Raw genomic sequence first — 16,984 nt, forward strand, 5'->3', positions numbered from 1 at the left:
GCTCTCAGTGGCCCCCGGGCTGGCCGAGGCCAAAGCCGCACATGAGGAACAGCCCTGCAACGGGCCCGGGCCCAAGGCGCCATTGCTCTGCAAACAGCGACCAAGTTCTCCGCACCTCCCGGCCCCGCCTCGGCACGCCGCCCCCGGGGCAGCCCCACGGCCCCCACGGCAGCTCCCAGCCTCCGCCAGCCGCCCTGCAACGGCCCAGGGGGAGCAGGCCAAGGGACGCGGCTGCCGGCGCCCAGGGGACGCCAGGGACAGCGGGGGCACTTCACAAGCCTTTCCTGCAAAAGAGAAAACCATCAGCAAGGAAAAAGCAACAGCAGCGCTGGCTCCAGAGCACAGGGCCACACGAGGCCATGGCACATTGCAGTGGGGTGACGCTGGCCCCATGCCAGGCGCCCAGCAGAGCTGCTCTCTCACTGCCCTGCACAGCTGCCATGGGGAGAGAACATTGAACCAAGGCTTCCTGAGCTGATAGAAGGACCTGGCTAAGAGATCCCTCATCAAACACCTTTATGCACAAAACAGGCTCGGAATTGGATATGTGAGTTGAATTTATTGCTAACAAACTCAGAATAGGAGAAGAAGTAAAATTTGACCATATAAAACAACTTCTTCTCAAATTACAGGGATCACCTGGAATGGGGGTCACCAGGATTCTGCCCAGCGGGGATCACTGGGGATCATCCACTGCAGATCATCCCACTGGGGATGGAGTTGGAGCAGCAATGAAGCTCTTCCTGCACTCGGGACACTCACAGGGCTTCCCTCACTGGTGCCTCCGTTGGTGCTGAGTCAAATTACAGCTCTGTGAGAAACTCTTCCCACACTCCCCACACTCGTAGGGCTTTTCCCCACTGTGGATGCGCCGGTGGGTGATGAGAGAGTCATTTCGGTTGAAGCCCTTCCCACAGTCAGGGCAGCGGAAGGGCCTCTCCTGGGTGTGAATGCGCTCATGGAGGAGGAGATTGGAGCTGGTCTGAAACCTCTTCCCACACTTGGGACACTCATAGGGCCTCTCCCCAGTGTGGATCTTCTTGTGCTTGATCAGGGCAGAGCTGTGGCTGAAGCTCTTCCCACATACTGCACAATCGTAGGGCTTTTCCCCAGTGTGGATCACCTGGTGCCGCATCACGGTGGACATATGGCTGAAGCTTTTCCCACACTTCCCACACTCGTAGGGCTTTTCCCCACTGTGGATGCGCCGGTGCCTGATGAGGGTGGAGTTTTGCTTGAAGCCCTTCCCACAGTCAGGGCAGCGGAAGGGCCTCTCCTGGGTGTGAATGCGCTCATGGCGGAGGAGATGGGAGCTGGTGTGAAACCTCTTCCCACACGTCCCACACTCATAGGGCCTCTCCCCGGTATGGATCTTCTTGTGCTGCATCAGGGTGGAGCTGTCGCGGAAGCTTTTCCCACATTCCCCACAATCGTAGGGCTTTTCCCCAGTGTGGATCCTCTTATGCTGCATCAGGGTGGAGCTCTGGCTGAAGCTTTTCCCACATTCTGCACAATCGTAGGGCTTTTCCCCAGTGTGGATCATCTGGTGCTGCATCAGGTTAGACATCTGGGTGAAGCTCTTCCCACACTTCCCACACTCATAGGGCTTTTCCCCAGTGTGGATCCTCTGGTGCCGGATAAGATCAGATCTCCGCCTGAAGCTCTTCCCACATTCCCCACACTTGTGGGGCTTCTCTCTGCCCTCAGGCTTCTCCCCCAGCTCCGAGCTCCGGCTGCATCTCCGGGCCTTTTCCTCCTCCTCCATCCGGCCACGCCTTGCCAATGACAAATCCTGCTTTGGGGCAAAAACAAGGGCTCAGCGCCCTGCCCTGGGGGTTCCTCCTGCCCAGCTCCTGCTCTGCAACTCTCCCAGGGGTTTGTGTCCATAAAAACCCCAAACCACCACCATTCACCTCAAAACCCTCACAGCGTTTCCTTCTCTCTGCTCTTTGCACTTTGGCCTCCTCAGGCTCTCCCTTCCCTGCACTCATGGGGCTCCCGTGGCTCCCGGGCTTCCCTATTTTCCAGGGTCCCGCCTAGGGATGATCCGGGGGCTTTGGGGGTCCCAGGGGTCCCTTCTCCCCTCATTCTCTGCTCCGCGCTTCCAGGGATCCCAGGCTTCCCCCTTAGCCACGCTCCCCCCTCTCCAGCCTGCCGGGGCTCCCCCAGCTCCGCCATCGCCCCTCTCCGCTCACCCCACTCCGGGGCTCCCGCCCTTCCCCTCCACCGCTCTCCCGGCCGGACCCCATGCCCCATGTCCCCCTCCCACCCCGACACCGGGCCGTGCCCACCTGCAGCCCCCAAAATATCCCCCAAAGCCCCACTGCCGCCTCAGCTTTGCCCTTCCGCCACATCCAAACGTTCCCCCGCACAATCAAACCCTCCCAGCGACCCTGAACGAGATTTGGGGCTCAATCCCGGAAGCTGCGAGCTCCAAACACCCGCCCAGAAAAAACGCCGCTCGGGGACCCCCGAGACATTTGGGGCGACTTCCTCCTCCCCCTCACCTGCGCCATGCGGGGCGCCGATGCTCCCGGGGCCGCGACAGACAAAGAGCTGCGCGCGGCTTCTGCTGCTCCTCCTCTTCCTCTCTCCAACCTCTTCCTGCTCCTCCTCTTCCTCATTCCAACCTCTTCCTGTTCCTCCTCTTCCTCTTTCCTCCTTCCTCCTTCCGCCTCCTGCTCCTGCTCGGATCTCCGGCCTTTCTGCCGCTCCTTCCTCATCCCTCCTCCTCCTCCTCCATCCCTTCTCCTCCTCCCCCCAAGCCCAGCGCCCACCCTTTCCCCCCCTTTTCCCCACGCCGTCGCATGCCGCGGGAGGAGCCGGGATGGAGCCGGGGCAGGTCGGGCTGGGGCAGCGCTGGACTCCGGGCCAGGCCTGGGCGCCCCCCACGCGCCCCCTCCCCAAATTGGGCTGGCGGGAAGCGCTGGGGGCGAGGGGGGGGCGCAGGTGGGGTTGGGGTGGGGAGCGCTGGGCGCTGCGGGTCTGCCTGGGAACTGGAGAGTCATCAGCGCCGCGAGCTCGGATTGGATCAGAATCGCTCAGCGCCTTCTCCCATTGGCTCATTTTCGCGGGGCTATTTTTCGGGGCTGTTTTTCTAGGGGGTTTGGAGGTTCTGGGGGGCTCAGGGGGTCTCAGCGCCTTTTTTGGGGTTCGCTGTGTGCCTTGTCGGGGTTCAGCTGCCTCCCAAGGCCCCCAGAGCGGGGTGACACTTGGGGACACACGGGGGTCCCCATTCCCGATCCATCCCGGGGTCAGGTCTGCCCCCCAATCACAGCCCCACCGCGGGGTCCCCCCAAGTCCCTCCCCAGTGCCCCCCAAGAAACGCGACCGGAGCCAACTGGGAAGCTTTATTGGGAGCACTGGGAGCAGCCGGGCGGGGTCAGAGTGACAGCAGGCCTGGGGGGACACACGACCCCCCAAAATCAGCGCGGGGACAGAGCGGGGGGTCCCGGCCGGGCCCGAGGCCACGGGGAGGGGCTGCGGCCGGCGGCGGCTCAGGAGCTCTGTGGGCAGAGAAAAGGGGGTGACACTGGGCTGGGGGGCCCCGGGGGGAGCACAGCCGCTCCGGGGCAGGGGGGACACGACCCCCGGGACCCCCCCTCACCTTCTTGCGCAGGTAGAAGCCGAGCCCCAGCGCCAGGAAGACGAAGCCCAACACGAAGCCCCCGATCCCCGTCAGCATCTTGCTGCGGGCAGCGTCCGGCAGCATCTCTGGGGGGTCAGCAGGGCTCAGGACCCCCGGAAACCTCTCAGCGACACCCCAAGCCCCTCCAAGCACCCTCCCAGTCGCCCCCAGCCCACCCAGGAGCCCCTGAAACCTCCTCCCGATCCATTCCCAGCCTCCCCAGGACACACCAAAGCCCCTCCCGTCCCTCTCAGCACCCCACAACCCCTCCCAGTTGCCCCCCACCGCCCCAGGACCCCCAAACCCTCTCCCAGTCCCTTCCCAGCCCCACCAGGACTCACCAAGGTCCCTCCCAGTCTCTTCCCAGCACAACCAATCTCATTCCAGCCTTTGCTTTTCCATCCCCAATCTCCTTCCAGCCCCTCCAGCCTCACTCCAACTCCCTCCCAGTTCCCCCAGCACCCCCAAACTCCCTCCCAGTGCCCACCAGCAGCCCCAGAACCTCATCCCACCCTCCCCAACATCCTTCCAACCCCTTCCCAGCCCTCCCACACCCCCAAGCCCCTCTCCCACTCTAAACCAGCCTTTCTCCACCTCCCTCCCAGTTCCCCCCAGCACAGCCCAATCCCCCTGCCAGCCCCCCCAGTGCCTCCCCCGCTCCCCCCGGCGCTGTGGGCTCTGGCCGTACCCCAGTGCCGCCTCAGGGGCTGCTCCAGGCTGACGTGCTCCACCTGGCAGGTGGAGGTGACCCCGCGCCGGGGGGGCGTTTCCAGCAGCACCAGCAGCTGGTAGGTCCAGTCCCCGTTGGGGAGCAGGTCGGTGGTCATCACTTGCTCCGAGAGCTCCTGCTGGCCCTGGACCCACCTCACCTGCACCTGCGCAGGGTAGAAATCCATCACGGAGCACAGCAGGCGGCCGGGCTCGGGCTGGGAGCTCGAGGGCACCAGCGAGATGGACACGCTGGGGGGCACTGGGAGAGAGAGGGGAGACACTGGGATCAGCTGGGGGGGCGCTGGGAGAGAGCTGGGAGGGGTGGGGTGGCATTGGGAGGGATTGTTTATGGACCCGGAGGGACTGGGAAAGGAGTGGGAGGGAATGGGAATGTAGTGGGGAGGACTTGGTGTCGAGTGGTAGGGACTTGGGGGGCACTAGGAGAGAGAGTGGAGGTGTGGGAATGGACTGGGAATGGAATGGGGTTGGGATTATAGGGACTGGAATACACTGTGGTGGCACTGGAAGTGACTCGCAGGGATTAGAGGGACTGGGAGAGAGGGGAGTAGGTTGGAGGGCACTGGGAGGGCACTGAGGGTGATGGTGGAGGACTGGGAATGGACTAGGAATGGGATTAGAGGGACTGGGTGGCACTGGGAGGGACTGGGAAGGGACTGGGCCAGAGGGGAGTTGTGGTGGTTTTGATTGGCCCAGAACATCAGTAAACTATTTTTTGACATCTAGGAGAAATTTGGACCCCTCAGAACCTGTTGTGCTAGGCCTGGGGAGGTGTCTAAGGGGTTGGGAGTGGCACAAAGATGGCTCCTGTGTGTCCTGAGTGAAAGCTCTGGAAGTTTTTACATCAAATCCAGCAGTCAATCTCTGATGGTTCTGAAGGTGATGGACATACTGCTGGCCAGGTTTGGGCCAATTAGAGGTGCTAGTTCTGCCTCTGTGAATGCATATTTAAGAAAAAATCAAAACGAAAGTAGGAACGCACTGCTTTTAATTTGAGGAGGAAAGGGTAAAAACATATGAAGGGAGAACAACATGGAGACACCAAGGTGAGTGGAGAAGGTGGGGAGGAGGTGCTCCAGTCGCCACAGCTGAAAACCCTCTGCTAGCCGTGCTGAAGGCCATGGGGGGAGCAGGAGGTTCCCCTGCAGCCCATGGAGTCCACAGGGGTGCAGAAATCCACCCACAGCCCACGCCAGAGGAGCAGGTGGATGCCTGGAGGAAGCTGTGATGCAGAGAGAGTCTCATCTAAACAGTTAAGACTGCAAAAGGCCTTGCAAGGGAGAGAAAGGCCTTGCTCCTGGCATGGAAGCAGCCTGGCCTCGGCTCGGCAGAGTCTGCACCTTATGGACAAGAGGACTCACGTTGCAGCAGAATTCGGGCGAGATGTTGCTCGTGAGATCAGAGCCATGCCAAAGAAGTTCCTAGAGGACTGTCTCTCGTGGGAGGGACCCCGTGGCTAAGCAGAAGACCCTTCTCCCTGATGGACTGAGCAGAGAACAAACCCCTCACCCTGCCGCCTGCCCGTGCTGTGGGTTTGGAAAGAGGGAAGGGGGCTGAAAACATCGTCTTAAGAGGGAGGGGTGAGAGCAGGAAAAATGTCTAGAGAGAAAGAGAGATAAACAGAGATAAACAATATTTGTAGTTGAAGAATTGTGCTGATGAATAGATTTATGAACTTGCTCTATGGACTAAGAAAATACCCCACACCCTGCCCCCTACCCGAGCTGGGGGTTGCAAGGAGGGGGGGTGAATAGAAAATGAATTTTTAAGAGGGAGGTGGTGAGTGAACAAATGGTGTACGAAAAGCTTATTTTTACCTCTCATATATCCTCCGACTCTGTTAAGTAATTAAATCATTTTCCAGCTTTAAGTTTAAAGCCTGTCTGCCCTTTCTTCCGTGGGTCCTCCTACCAGTGCCCTATCTCCCTCAACTCATGAATTTGGTGTGTGTTTTTACAGTTTTGTTCTTTCCCCTCCTCTGGCACGTCTGCAGCAGGAGAGAGCAGGAGTGCTGGCGTTTAGTCAGGGTCAAACCCCAACAGCAGCACAAATTGGTTCATCTGCAAAGAGCAACAGCAAGTGGGAAAATGTTGGGAAAACTTCACTAAAAAAATTGGGGGGAGTCATCTCTCTCCTCACTCCAACATGTGCTAGCATTGTGGATGATCTATAGAGTGTAATAAACCACTGGGGATTTTTCATACCACAAGTTCAGGGAAACCAGTTTGAGATCCAAAGATTGGATGATTAAATTACACAAAAGTGCTGAGTAAGTTCATGAGGGAGCATACCAAAAATGTTTAAAAAAACATGAACGGCCACCAGAACAAATCTTACACAATGGAGCAGCGCCTGGGAATCCTAAGAATTCCTATCAGGTCCCAGAACCCACTGTGAATTTGAATTGTTACTAATTGATACAGACTGCTGCTCAGCCAAGCTCCTGCTCCATTCCTGAACTTCCACAAGCAGAACAAACACTTCCCAGAGCCACGAATACCGAATGTCACACAAACTAGGGGTGCATGTTAAGGGACACAGGCAGTGGGCGGATCGGGAAGTCTGTACCTTCCAAGTACCTCAGCCAGACGGCAAAGGGACAGGGAGATGCAGCCGGGAAACGAGCATGAAAAGGAGGCTGCGTTTTACAGACCAATGGCAAATGCCCCACAGCCTCTCCCTCTGTCCATCCATAAAGTCACTTTTACACGACTCTCCTGTCTCCTGCGGGCATTCTCCAATCCGAGCTCGCGGCGCTGATGACTCTCCAGTTCCCAGGCAGACCCGCAGCGCCCAGCGCTCCCCACCCCAACCCCACCTGCGCCCCCCCCTCGCCCCCAGCGCTTCCCGCCAGCCCACTTTGGGGAGGGGGCGCGTGGGGGGCGCCCAGGCCTGGCCCGGAGCCCAGCGCTGCCCCAGCCCGACCTGCCCCGGCTCCATCCCGGCTCCTCCCGCGGCATGCGACGGCGTGGGGAAAAGGGGGGAAAGGGTGGGCGCTGGGCTTGGGGGGAGGAGGAGAAGGGATGGAGGAGGAGGAGGAGGGATGAGGAAGGAGCGGCAGAAAGGCCGGAGATCCGAGGAGGAGGAGGCGGAAGGAGAAGGAGGCGGGAGGAAGAGGAGGAACAGGAAGAGGTTGGAGAGAGGAAGAGGAGGAGCAGCAGAAGCAGCGCGGAGCTCTTTGTCTGCCGCGGCCCCGGGAGCATCGGCGCCCCGCACGGCGCAGGTGAGGGGGAGGAGGAAGTCGCCCCAAATGTCTCGGGGGTCCCCGAGCGGCGTTTTTTCTGGGCGGGTGTTTGGAGCTCGCAGCTTGCGGGATTGAGCCCCAAATCTCGTTCAGGGTCGCTGGGAGGGTTTGATTGTGCGGGGGAACGTTTGGATGTGGCGGAAGGGCAAAGCTGAGGCGGCAGTGGGGCTTTGGGGGATATTTTGGGGGCTGCAGGTGGGCACGGCCCGGTGTCGGGGTGGGAGGGGGACATGGGGCATGGGGTCCCGCCGGGAGAGCGGTGGAGGGGAAGGGCGGGAGCCCCGGAGTGGGGTGAGCGGAGAGGGGCGATGGCGGAGCTGGGGGAGCCCCGGCAGGCTGGAGAGGGGGGAGCGTGGCTAAGGGGGAAGCCTGGGATCCCTGGAAGCGCGGAGCAGAGACTGAGGGGAGAAGGGACCCCTGGGACCCCCAAAGCCCCCGGATCATCCCTAAGCGGGACCCTGGAAAATAGGGAAGCCCGGGAGCCACAGGAGCCCCATGAGTGCAGGGAAGGGAGAGCCTGAGGAGGCCAAAGTGCAAAGAGCAGAGAGGGGGAAATGCTGGGAGGGTTTTGAGGTGAATGGTGGTGGTTTGGGGATTTTATGGACACAAACCCCTGGGAGAGTTGCAGAGCTGGAGCTGGGTAGGAGGAACCCCCAGGGCAAGGCGCTGAGCCCTTGTTTTTGCCCCAAAGCAGGATTTGTCATTGCCAAGGCGTGGCCGGATGGAGGAGGAGGAAAAGGCCCAGAGATGCAGCCGGAGCTCGGAGCTGGGGGAGAAGCCTGAGGGCAGAGAGAAGCTCCAGAAGTGTGGGGAATGTGGCAAAAGCTTCAGGTGGAGATATGAGCTGATCCGGCACCAGAGGATCCACACTGGGGAAAAGCCCTATGAGTGTGGGGAGTGTGGGAAGAGCTTCAGCCAGAGTTGCAGCCTGATCATGCACCAGATGATCCACACTGGGGAAAAGCCCTATGATTGCACAGAATGTGAGAAGAGCTTCAGCAGTAACTCCAACCTGATCCATCACAAAAGGATCCACACTGGGGAGAGGCCCTATGAGTGTGGGAAGTGTGGGAAGAGGTTTCAGACCAGCTCCCATCTCCTCGTCCATGAGCGCATTCACACCCAGGAGAGGCCTTTCCGCTGCCCTGACTGTGGGAAGGGCTTCAACCGAAATGACTCTCTCATCACCCACCGGCGCATCCACACTGGGGAAAAGTCCTACGAGTGTGGGGAGTGTGGGAAGAGTTTCTCACAGAGCTCTCTCTTGACTCAGCACCAACGGAGGCACCAGTGAGGGAAGCCCTGCGAGTGTCCCGAGTGCAGGAAGAGCTTCATTGCTGCTCCAACTCCATCCTCAGTGGGAAGATCTGCAGTGGATGATCCCCAGTGACCCCCATTTGGCTGAATCCTGGTGACCCCCATTCCAGCTGATCCCTGTAATTTGCGAAGAAGGTGTTTTATATGGTCAAATTTTCCTTCTCCTATTCTGAGTTTGTTAGCAATAAATTCAATTCACATATGCAATTTCCAGCCTGTTTTGTGCACCAAGGTGTTGGATGAGGGATCTCTTAGCCAGGTCCTTCTATCAACTCAGGAAGCCTTGGTTCAATTTTCTCTCCCCACGGCGGCTGTGCAGGGCAGTGAGAGAGCAGCTCTGCTGGGTGCCTGGCATGGGGCCAGCGTCACCCCACTGCAATGTGCCATGGCCTCGTGTGGCCCTGTGCTCTGGAGCCAGCGCTGCTGTTGCTTTTTCCTTGCTGATGGTTTTCTCTTTTGCAGGAAAGGCTTGTGAAGTGCCCCCGCTGTCCCTGGCGTCCCCTGGGCGCCGGCAGCCGCGTCCCTTGGCCTGCTCCCCCTGGGCCGTTGCAGGGCGGCTGGCGGAGGCTGGGAGCTGCCGTGGGGGCCGTGGGGCTGCCCCGGGGGCTGCGTGCCGAGGCGGGGCCGGGAGGTGCGGAGAACTTGGTCGCTGTTTGCAGAGCAATGGTGCCTTGGGCCCGGGCCCGTTGCAGGGCTGTTCCTCATGTGCGGCTTTGGCCTCGGCCAGCCCGGGGGGCACTGAGAGCGCGGGGCTTGGGCTGTGCGCTGTGCAGAGCCCGCGCCTCGCTGCCCTTGGCTGGCTGTGCTGTCACTCGGGATTGTCCCAGCGCCATTGCTGCTCGGTGCCAGCGAGCGGGGACAAGGCCGGCGCCGGTGTCGCCCCCAGGCAGGCAGGCAGGCAGGCAGGGCTTTAGTGGGGCAGCAGCGGCGCCATGGTGGGAGCGTGTGTGCGGCCCGGGAGCGGCGGCAGCGGGCGGAGCCCGGGGAGGCGGCGGCGGAGCTCGGAGAGGCTGTCCCAGCGCAGGTGGGAGCCGCGCTGCCTTGTGCCGGGGCTCGGGGCTCGCTGCGGGCGGATGGAGGGGATGCAGGGGGCGGCAGGGGGGCTGTGGCGGCTTCCTTCTCCCGTCTCTCCCTCCCTCCCTGGCTGTGGCGCCGTGTTGCCGCTGGCCTGAGGCCGCTGAGGGAGCGGCTGCCCGCGGTCTCCTTGCCGCTGCTGCCTCGGCAGGAGGCGGTGCCGGAGCAGCGCTGGCTCGTCCCGCTCGCTGTCGGTAGCACAGAGGTGGCTGCGCTGTCGGCGGCAGTGTGCGGGAAAATCCGCGTGGCCAGAGGTTTGTGTGGCCGCAGGAGACAGAGGAGTCGTGTGAAAGTGACTTTAGGGATGCACAGAGGGAGAGGCCGTGGGGCATTTGCCATGGGGCTGTAAAACGCAGCCTCCTTTCTATGCTCGTTTCCCCGGCTGCGTTTCATTGTCCCTTTGCCCTCTTGTCACCGTACCTGCGGGAAAAAGAAAAACCTTTCAACAAGATTTTCAATGTTAGAGAGTCACGGCATTACTTTATTATCTGAGCAGGATGTTGTTCTGGCCAGGATGTACCACGGGAATCACCCCATATACACAGAGCCCGGGTTTGTAGAGAGAATCGTTCTATGGCACATAAGTTTTGGAAGATTTTTCAGGTATTTTTTATAGTCAAAACTCATAGCAGGGTTTTTGGTCGGTCTTAATTGGTTCCATGTTGTTCATTTTCTAATCTATGGTTTTGTATTGGATCCAGATTGCTTCTCTTCTGATGCTAATTAGGTCTTCCTTCTTATCTCTCTTTAGCCAGACAAGTTGTCTCCAAACAGCCAGGGGTGAGGTTTGGAGCTGATGTTCGTTAATGGCTGCTGATGGCCTTTTGTCTTTTGGGCTCCTCCTAGTCTGTAGTTATGTTGAGCTCATCAGACCTCACCTGGCAGAAAAATGTCATGGAAAAAAATCTTAAAATTCCTTTTCCCTGGGTAAGAAACCAAACAAACAAACCCCTTGACAAAATTTATAGGAAATATTTAAACTGGTATATTTTCCAACACACTGTCTGAGGTACTTGGAAGGTACAGACTTCCCGATCCGCCCACTGCCTGTGTCCCTTAATATGCACCCCTAGTTTGTCTGACATTCGGTATTCGTGGCTCTGGGAAGTGTTTGTTCTGCTTGTGGAAGTTCAGGAATGGAGCAGGAGCTTGGCTGAGCAGCAGTCTGTATTGAATCATGGAATTGACTCCACAACTCAGATAGTTATGAAGTAGGTATGTGTTTATTCCAGCTGGGGTGCATGGGGGGTAGCCCCTCCAAAGGCATGCACACCCTCAGCAACACTTCAGGAGGTTTACATCAGGTTACAGGTTACTTATGCATATAGTTAGACAAAGCCCCTATACATATTAATTACCTATCCCCGCTTCATATTATAATGAGTTCAAAGTTCACCTAAATATGCTCGTGCAAGCGCAGTGTCTCAGATTAATTGTGGGCAAGGGTCCCAAATGCTTGATGACGGCATAATCGATAGTCTTCCTCAAAATGAACTCTTCACCTTGCTCCCTTGCGCATGCTCCCTTGGTTCTTGGTCCAAGTCCAAGCCTGAGAACCCACCTGTACCGGTTCAGGGTCCAAGGGTGGGATGCTCAGTTACACTCAGTGGTTTTTCTCAATTATTTGGCTCTCTTCTCTCTATCCTCCCCGATACTAGGTAGGCACAAAATCATTAAGCGAATCACAAATTGCCTCCAGCAGGCAAATCTTAGTAAATCATTATCCAATCTCTGGCCTTCTAAATCAGTTCAAAAGTTATTATTATCGAACTTCCAGCTCTTTTAAATTAATAATTTCTATTTTACCCTAACTCAGAAGGCCTTCCTTCACTTGTGCCTCTTCTGGTGTCGGGTCAAGGCAGACCTCTGTGAGAAGCTCTTCCCACACTCGGGACACTCGTAGGACTTTTCCCCAGTGTGGATCACCTGGTGCTTCATCAGGGTGGACATCTCCCTGAAGCTCTTCCCACACTTCCCACACTCGTAGGGCTTTTCCCCAGTGTGGATGCGCCGGTGGGTGATGAGGTGGGAGTTTCGGTTGAAGCCTTTCCCACAGTCAGGGCAGCGGAAGGGCCTCTCCTGGGTGTGAATGCGCTCATGGAGGAGGAGACTGGAGCTGGTGTGAAACCTCTTCCCACACTTCCCACACTCATAGGGCCTCTCCCCAGTGTGGATCTTCTTGTGCTTGATCAGCGAGGAGCTGTCGCTGAAGCTCTTCCCACATTCCACGCAATCGTAGGGCTTTTCCCCAGTGTGGATCACCTGGTGCCGCATCAGGATGGACATCTGGCTGAAGCTCTTCCCACACTTCCCACACTCATAGGGCTTTTCCCCAGTGTGGATCCTCTGGTGCACGATCAGCTGAGATCTCCACCTGAAGCTTTTCCCACATTCCCCACACTTGTGGGGCTTCTCTCTGCCCTCAGGCTTCTCCCTCAGCTCCGAGCTCCGGCTGCATCTCTGGGCCTTTTCCTCCTCCTCCATCCGGCCACGCCTTGGCAATGACAAATCCTGCTTTGGGGCAAAAACAAGGGCTCAGCGCCTTGCCCTGGGGGTTCCTCCTGCCCAGCTCCAGCTCTGCAACTCTCCCAGGGGTTTGTGTCCATAAAAACCCCAAACCACCACCATTCACCTGAAAACCCTCCCAGCATTTCCCCCTCTCTGCTCTTTGCACTTTGGCCTCCTCAGGCTCTCCCTTCCCTGCACTCATGGGGCTCCCGTGGCTCCCGGGCTTCCCTGTTTTCCAGGGTCCCGCTTAGGGATGATCCGGGGGCTTTGGGGCTCCCAGGGGTCCCTTCTCCCCTCATTCTCTGCTCCGCGCTTCCAGGGATCCCAGGCTTCCCCCTTAGCCACGCTCCCCCCTCTCCAGCCTGCCGGGGCTCCCCCAGCTCCGCCATCGCCCCTCTCCGCTCACCCCACTCCGGGGCTCCCGCCCTTCCCCTCCACCGCTCTCCCGGCCGGACCCCATGCCCCATGTCCCCCTCCCACCCCGACACCGGGCCGTGCCCACCTGCAGCCCCCAAAATATCCCCCAAAGCCCCACTGCCGCCTCAGCTTTGCCCTTCCGCCACATCCAAACGTTCCCCCCGCACAATCAAACCCTCCCAGCGACCCTGAACGAGATTTGGGGCTCAATCCCGCAAGCTGCGAGCTCCAAACACCCGCCCAGAAAAAACGCCGCTCGGGGACCCCCGAGACATTTGGGGCGACTTCCTCCTCCCCCTCACCTGCGCCGTGCGGGGCGCCGATGCTCCCGGGGCCGCGACAGACAAAGAGCTCCGCGCTGCTTCTGCTGCTCCTCCTCTTCCTCTCTCCAACCTCTTCCTGTTCCTCCTCTTCCTCTCTCCTCCTTCCTCCTCCCGCGGCTCTTCCGGCCGCTCCTCCTCCCGCCTCCTCCTCCTCCTCGGATCTCAGGCTTTTCTCCCGCTCCTTCCTCATCCCTCCTCCTCCTCCTCCATCCCTTCTCCTCCTCCCCCCAAGCCCAGCGCCCACCCTTTCCCCCCCTTTTCCCCACGCCGTCGCATGCCGCGGGAGGAGCCGGGATGGAGCCGGGGCAGGTCGGGCTGGGGCAGCGCTGGGCTCCGGGCCAGGCCTGGGCGCCCCCCACGCGCCCCCTCCCCAAATTGGGCTGGCGGGAAGCGCTGGGGGCGAGGGGGGGGCGCAGGTGGGGTTGGGGTGGGGAGCGCTGGGCGCTGCGGGTCTGCCTGGCAACAAGTGATTCGCCAGGTCCTCGCGTTCTGATTGGCTAATAATTTCTCAGCGCCTTCTGTGATTGGCTCATTTTTACCCTTAGAAATCCTCGATAAATAGGCCAATTTTTTGCAGGGTTTTTAGGGAAATCGAGTGTTTTCCCGTCTCTCCCAGATCCCAGCCGCTGGTTTTTGTGGAATTTTGGGATTTGCACAGCGCAGCCGCGAGGGAAATTCCTCATTTTCCTCCCTTTTCCCGATCCTGCTGTTTTCAATTGGGAATTCTTAGCGCGCCTTCTGGTGGTTTCGGGGAGGAACTGCACCTTCAAAACTCTGGGAATTTTTCATTTTTTCCCAATTTTTTTTTGCCTGGAATCTCCGGAAATTCCCCAAATTCCCAATAATTCCGAACCACAAATTAATCTTCCCGTTCGTCTTCTCACCCGGGATAGGATTGGGACAAAAATCCCAAAGGATTTGGGATTTTTTTAAACGAAAATCAGAGAATTTGTGGAAAATTTGGGAAGGATGATCCCAAAAATTGCCAGAATTCCCAACCCGGAAGGAGGAAGGAAAAAAAAAAAAAAAAAAAACATCCCAAAAGCTCAACTCGAATAATATTTTCTTTATTTACACGTCGCAAGAATTTTCCAAAGGTTTTGGTTTTTTTTTTTTTTTTCAGTTTTTTTTATTTTTGAAAAAAAAAAAAAGAAAAGCGAGATGGAAAACACGACTTTTGTTGTTTTTTTCCTAAAGGGCTAAGGGGATGAAGGATGAGGGAAAAGCAGGGGGGGAAAAAAACTGGGAAAAAACCAAAAATGGGAAAGAAAAAAAAAAAAAAAAAAAAAAAAGTAGAAAAAAAATTAAAAAAAAATTCCCAAATTTCTCCCTTTTTCTGGGATTTTCCTGGTGGTGTTTGGAATTATCCCAGATTTTTTATTTATTTTTTTTTATTTATTTTTTATTCCCTCCCTCGTATCGTTCCCAGGAAATAAATTAATTTTTTTGTTTTCACCAAAAAAATGAGGATTTTTTTTGGGGGGAAAAAAAGTGGAAAACTTAAAAATCCCAACAGGAAAATCCTGATTTTTCTGATTTTTTCCTCTTTTTTTTTATTCCCCTCCCAACCCGGAAAATTTTTCCCACTTTTTTTTCCCCACTGAAAAATTTTTTTATATTTTAAGGAATTTTTTTTTAAATTTTTAAAAGATTTTTAAAATTTTTTTTAGCATTTTTTTTTCATTTTTTTCCTTTTTTTTTCCAGTTTTATTTTTCATTTTTATCTTAAAAAGCCCCAAATATTTTTTTCTTTTTTCTTCTTATTATTTATTTTCCATCAGAGAAAAAAAAATTTCGAAAACACCAAAAAAAAGAAAAAAAATTGAAATTAAAAAAAAAAAAACCAAAACCACCCAAAAAAAAGAGAAATAAAACAACAAAAAAAATCATAAAACCAACAAAAAAAAAATTCCCTAAAACTGCTGGAAAAAAAAAATTAAAAGGGAAGGAAGGAAAATGGGAAAATTTTGGGATTTCTCCCCATTTTCTGCATCCCAAAAGTCCGTGCTTGGATGAGGAGGAGGAAAAGGAAGGAAAGTTTGGAATTTTTTTCCATATTTTTTTTGGGGAAAAACAAAAAAAAAAAAAAAGAGAAAAATTTCCCAGCTCGGCTCAGATCCTGCGGAGCAAAAAATTCCCAAAAATTTCTTCTTCTTTCCCGGAAAATATTTTTTTTTAAATTGTTTCCCCCGGAAGTTTTTGTGGGTTTTTTTTTGGAATTTTTGGGGTTTTTTCCTGGAATTTTCACAGTTTTTTCCTGGAAATTTTACTTTCTTTGCTGGAATTTTTGGGATTTTTTTCCTGGAATTTTTACAGTTTTTTTCCTGGAAATTTCACTTTTCTTCCTGGAATTTTCTTGCTTTTTTCCTGGAAATTTCAATTTTTTCCCCTGGAATTTTTCTTGGAATTTTCGGGGTTTTTTCCTAGAAATTTCACTCTTTTTCCTGGAATTCTCACTGTTTTTTCCTGGAATTTTCACTTTTTTTCCTGGAATTTTTGCAGTTTTTTTCTTGGAATTTTTGCAGATTTTTTCCTGGAATTTTTACAGTTTTTTTCCTGGAAATTTCACTTTTCTTCCTGGAATTTTCGCCGTTTTTTCCTGGAAATTTCACTTTTTTTCCTGGAATTTTTGCAGTTTTTTCCTGGAATTTTTGCAATTTTTCTGAGGATTTTTCCCTGGAATTTTCGCTGTTTTTTCCTGGAAATTACAGGTTTTTTCTCTGGAATTTTTGGGGTTTTTTTCCTGGAAATTTTGCAGTTTTTTCCTGGAATTTTCACTTTTTTCCCCCTGAATTTTCGCAGTTTTTTCCTGGAATTTTTAATTTTCTGAGGATTTTCCCTGGAATTTTTGCTGTTTTTTCCTGGAAGTCATTTTTTCTCTGGAATTTTTCTTGGAAATTTTTGGGTTTTTCCTGGAAATTTCAGGTTTTTTTCCTGGAAATTTCACTTTTTTCCCCTGGAATTTTTGCATTTTTTCCTGGAATTTTTCTTGGAATTTTCACCATTTTTTCCTGGAAATTTTGCTTTTTTTGCTGGAATTTTTATTGGAATTTTTGGGGTTTTTTCCTGGATTTTTTGCAGTTTTTTCCTGGAAATTTCACTTTTCTTCCTGGAAGTTTTCCTGGAATTTTTGCCATTTTTTCCTGGAATTTTTGCAATTTTTCTGAGGATTTTTCCCTGGAATTTTTGCAGTTTTTTCCCTGGAATTTTCTTGCTTTTTTCCTGGAAATTTCAATTTTTTCCCCTGGAATTTTTCTTGGAATTTTCGGGGTTTTTCCCTGGAATTTTCACACTTTTTCCTGGAATTTTCACTGTTTTTTCCTGGAAGTTTTGCAGTTTTTTTCCTGGAATTTTTACCGTTTTTTCCTGGAATTTTTCTTGGAATTTTTGCCATTTTTCCCTGGAATTTTTCTTGGAATTTTCGCCATTTTTCCTGGAATTTTCGCAGTTTTTTCCTGGATTTTTCCCTGGAATTTTCACCTTTTTTCCTGGAATTTTTGCATTTTTCCGAGTTTTTTTTCCTGGAATTTTTGCATTTTTTCCAGGTATTTTTCCCCAGAATTCTCACTTCTTCCCCACTGGAATTTTTCCAGTTTTTCCAGGTTTTTTTCTCCCAGAAATTTCCACTTTTTTCCCAGGTTTTTAACTCTGTTTTTTCCCCAAAATTTTTCACCATCTTCTCCACAATTTTTTTCTCATTTTCCCCCTGGAATTTTCTCATTTTTCCAGATATTTTTCCTCCAA

The 16,984-nt window shown here is 54.2% G+C and overlaps 2 protein-coding genes, 2 long non-coding RNA genes and 1 pseudogene across 7 annotated transcripts; 2 read left to right on the forward strand and 3 right to left on the reverse strand.

Moving 5' to 3' along the window:
- Positions 1–626: 626 nt before the first annotated feature.
- On the reverse strand, positions 627–13,364 carry LOC146420883 (uncharacterized; annotated as a pseudogene). Its single transcript, XR_014848903.1, has 4 exons — positions 13,220–13,364; positions 11,824–12,503; positions 6,746–6,748; positions 627–1,697 (listed from the first exon to the last, which is right to left on the reverse strand). The product of XR_014848903.1 is annotated as an uncharacterized LOC146420883 (transcript).
- Positions 3,336–4,675, reverse strand: LOC146420884 (class II histocompatibility antigen, B-L beta chain-like). The gene is made up of 3 exons (XM_085047930.1): positions 4,317–4,675; positions 3,608–3,714; positions 3,336–3,506 (listed from the first exon to the last, which is right to left on the reverse strand). Exons 1-3 carry the CDS (start codon positions 4,522–4,524, stop codon positions 3,498–3,500), a joined length of 324 nt encoding a protein of 107 aa, XP_084904056.1. The 5' UTR covers positions 4,525–4,675; the 3' UTR covers positions 3,336–3,497.
- On the forward strand, positions 7,101–9,119 carry LOC146420885 (uncharacterized). 2 transcript variants are annotated; one of them, XM_085047926.1, is made up of 2 exons: positions 7,101–7,580; positions 8,293–9,119. In XM_085047926.1, exons 1-2 carry the CDS (start codon positions 7,401–7,403, stop codon positions 8,893–8,895), a joined length of 783 nt encoding a protein of 260 aa, XP_084904052.1. In that variant the 5' UTR covers positions 7,101–7,400; the 3' UTR covers positions 8,896–9,119. The 2 variants fall into 2 exon arrangements, with proteins under 2 accessions (XP_084904052.1, XP_084904053.1); XM_085047927.1 differs by having other exon boundaries at positions 8,296–9,119.
- A 1,708-nt stretch (positions 13,365–15,072) lies between the features above and the next one.
- Positions 15,073–16,657, reverse strand: LOC146420886 (uncharacterized). 2 transcript variants are annotated; one of them, XR_014848901.1, is made up of 3 exons: positions 16,188–16,657; positions 15,677–15,851; positions 15,073–15,599 (listed from the first exon to the last, which is right to left on the reverse strand). It is a non-coding gene; the product is annotated as an uncharacterized LOC146420886 (long non-coding RNA). The 2 variants fall into 2 exon arrangements; XR_014848900.1 differs by lacking the exon at positions 15,073–15,599 and having other exon boundaries at positions 15,629–15,851.
- Positions 15,810–16,195, forward strand: LOC146420887 (uncharacterized). Its single transcript, XR_014848902.1, has 3 exons — positions 15,810–15,874; positions 15,999–16,041; positions 16,166–16,195. It is a non-coding gene; the product is annotated as an uncharacterized LOC146420887 (long non-coding RNA).
- Positions 16,658–16,984: the final 327 nt, after the last annotated feature.

This window comes from Lichenostomus cassidix, unplaced genomic scaffold, assembly GCF_008360975.1.
Source record: "Lichenostomus cassidix isolate B80296 unplaced genomic scaffold, HeHo_3.0 HiC_scaffold_862, whole genome shotgun sequence".
NCBI lineage: Eukaryota > Metazoa > Chordata > Aves > Passeriformes > Meliphagidae > Lichenostomus > Lichenostomus cassidix.